Source organism: Branchiostoma belcheri, unplaced genomic scaffold (genome assembly GCF_001625305.1).
Source record: "Branchiostoma belcheri isolate BF01 breed outbred unplaced genomic scaffold, Haploidv18h27 scaffold1637, whole genome shotgun sequence".
Lineage (NCBI taxonomy): Eukaryota > Metazoa > Chordata > Leptocardii > Amphioxiformes > Branchiostomatidae > Branchiostoma > Branchiostoma belcheri.
Genome location: NW_017803088.1, coordinates 1 through 2625, shown reverse-complemented (window position 1 = coordinate 2625; position 2625 = coordinate 1). Strand labels below are relative to the sequence as shown.

The 2625-nt window shown below is 44.8% G+C and overlaps 1 protein-coding gene across 1 annotated transcript; it reads right to left on the bottom strand.

Annotated features, from left to right (window-relative positions):
* Positions 1–85: 85 nt before the first annotated feature.
* Positions 86–1194, bottom strand: LOC109466344 (coiled-coil domain-containing protein 97-like; the record flags this gene model as incomplete). Its single annotated transcript, XM_019764058.1, has 2 exons — positions 1107–1194; positions 86–727 (listed from the first exon to the last, which is right to left on the bottom strand). Coding segments are annotated over exons 1-2 (700 nt in total), but the record flags the coding sequence as incomplete, so codon positions are not given.
* Between the last annotated feature and the right edge of the window lie 1431 nt (positions 1195–2625).

The window sequence follows — 2625 nt, the reverse complement described above, 5'->3', positions numbered from 1 at the left end:
AAAAACTGACATGGCTGAAACACTGTACCCTTTCCTTGAGACCTGTAAAATGAAATAAGCTGTCTGAACCTAATTTGACACTGACCATTGTCTTCCTCCTCTTCCTCATCACTATCCTCCTCCTCCTCCAACATGTCATCCTCCCTCTCCATCTGCCAAGCAAGCTTGCTCTCAATTATCTTCTCTTCTATCTGTCCCATGATCATCTGTGATAACGACATTTCTGGATCAGCTGACCTCTCGTTCTTCTCCTCAGGGTCCAGGAATTGTCCGATGTGTTGTTCATACAACAGTGGGTCTCTCTGTCTCATCTCCTCCTCACTGAAGTAGGAGCCATCCTGCAGCATTCTCTGCATGGCTTCATACCTCCTGTTCTTCACCCCAGTCTTTTTCTTAGCATTGTCCAACCTTTTTTTTACCTCCTTCATGTAAAAGTCCAGCTCATAACTGTTCTGCATCCTCTGGAAATACTCCAGATCCTCCTCTGCCAGGTACTTCCAGAACCTCTCCATGAAAGTCAGGTGAGATTTCTCCAGGATGCCCCTCACAATGTCCATCTTCTGCTGAGTGGTGAGGTCTGGCTCGTCACGTGACTGGTTCTTGATCCGTGCCTCGCTCTCTGCGACCCTCCTGATCATGTGTTCCACCAGGGGGTCTGCTCCACTGGGGAGACACGCACCTGAGCCTGCTGTGGCTCCCTGGGCTTCTAATGGTCCCACTTCCATGTCTGGGGGAATACCACATCAGTGTTACCACAGGCAATAATTGTGTTAAACTAAATCTTAGTTTTAATAATGCTCCTTGGACACAAGAAGAATTCACATGAAATTCTTTTTATGACAGCCCATCTCTAAGTAGTACAGTGTATGAAGACATCAATGAATTTGTAAGAACAGCACATTATCGAAGGACTGCTGAGGTGTGTGTGTGAACCAACTCGAGTTGTGTTGATCATGTCAAAACGGTTAAACCTAATTTCAAATCACAAAAAAAAACCTTTATGGCCCATGTGCTGTTCTACGGTTCACCAAATCAAACCAGTGTTAAGGGAACACCATATTTCATGCACGTAAGCTTTCACAACTGATATATTCCTCCACAACAACCTGCATCTCGACCAAGTTCGTCCGCCGCCGCCATGTTGAACACGCTGACCTTTGACATGTGATGACCTCTATTGACCTTACGTAAGCAGGAAGTCGACTCGAGCTCACTGAGGAGGTATGACTGGGTCTAAAATATGGTAGGACGGCCACGAAAAACGGCCACGACGCGATTGGTCAATTTCTCAGCAAGCTACAAAACCTCCACGCTGCTATTGGTCGGGGTACCAGCTGCTGCAGTAAGGAATAGCTAGCGGTGGGGAGGGCTGCCGGCGTTTATCCACAGCTTTCAGGGGCAAAAAAACGTCAACCTTTACGGCTATAATCACTCCACTTGGGTGGCTCTTACCTATGGCGCACAGATAAGCCACAAACAGTCATTTGTGCGGCTCTTAGCTCTGGAAACCTTACAGGTATTAAATGAGTGCGTGAGGGACTTGAGTCTAGATAACGTTAACCAGTAAAACGCCGTACATTTTTTGTACGGGAAATACTTTCCATGGGCCTTTCATAATGTAGGGACCAGGTAAGCAGGTGATATATTTGGCGTGGCCCTTGAATCTGAGGAGCAGGTAAGGCACCGTACAGGTGATATTGGCGTGGCCCTTTCATCTGGGGAGCAGGTAAGGTACCATACAGGTAATATTTGTGTGGCCCTTTCATCTGGGGACCAGATAAGGCACCGTATAGGTGATATTGGCGTGGCCCTTTCATCTAGGGAGCAGGTAAGGCACCGTACAGGTGATATTGGCGTGGCCCTTTCATCTAGGGACCAGGTTAGGAACCATACAGGTAATATTTGCGTGGCCCTTTCATCTGGGAACCAGATAAGGCACCGTACAGGTGATATTTGCGTGGCCTGTTCATCTGGGGAGCAGGTAAGGCACCGTACAGGTGATATTTGTGTGGCCCTTTCATCTGGGGACTAGGTAAGGCACCGTATAGGTGATATTGGCGTGGCCCTTTCATTTTTCAACCAAGTAAGGCACCGTACAGGTGAAATTGACGTGGCTCTTTCATCTGAGGAGCAGGTAAGGCACCATATTAGTTATAATTTGTGTGACCCTTTTATGTAGCAACTAGTTAAGGTACCGGAAAGTAATATTTGTGTGACTCTTAGGGACCTTTGATTATTTGGTTCTTTGGCCCTTTGAAGACGAGAAGCTGTCTAGAATGGTTCGAAGTACTGACTTTAACAGTGTTAGGGTTAGTTTATAGCAACAACATGAATGGTGAAGTCTGTTAGGATTTTACTCCAAAAGTAGAATAACTGGAAGTGGATTCTAGTAACAAAATGTAGAGCTAAGATCCGGTATGTGCTTTCTTGATTATAATAATAATAATAATAATAATAGATGGTTTATTGAAAGTAATTTGCAGCCACCGGGCTGAATTGCATACCTTGTACAATTGCTAAAAAATCTTAAATTACAAACTAACAGTACTCATTGAAACTCAATATAGAAACTCATTAACACAATATAGAAACTCATATTACTCATATTACTCATCTCATTACTAA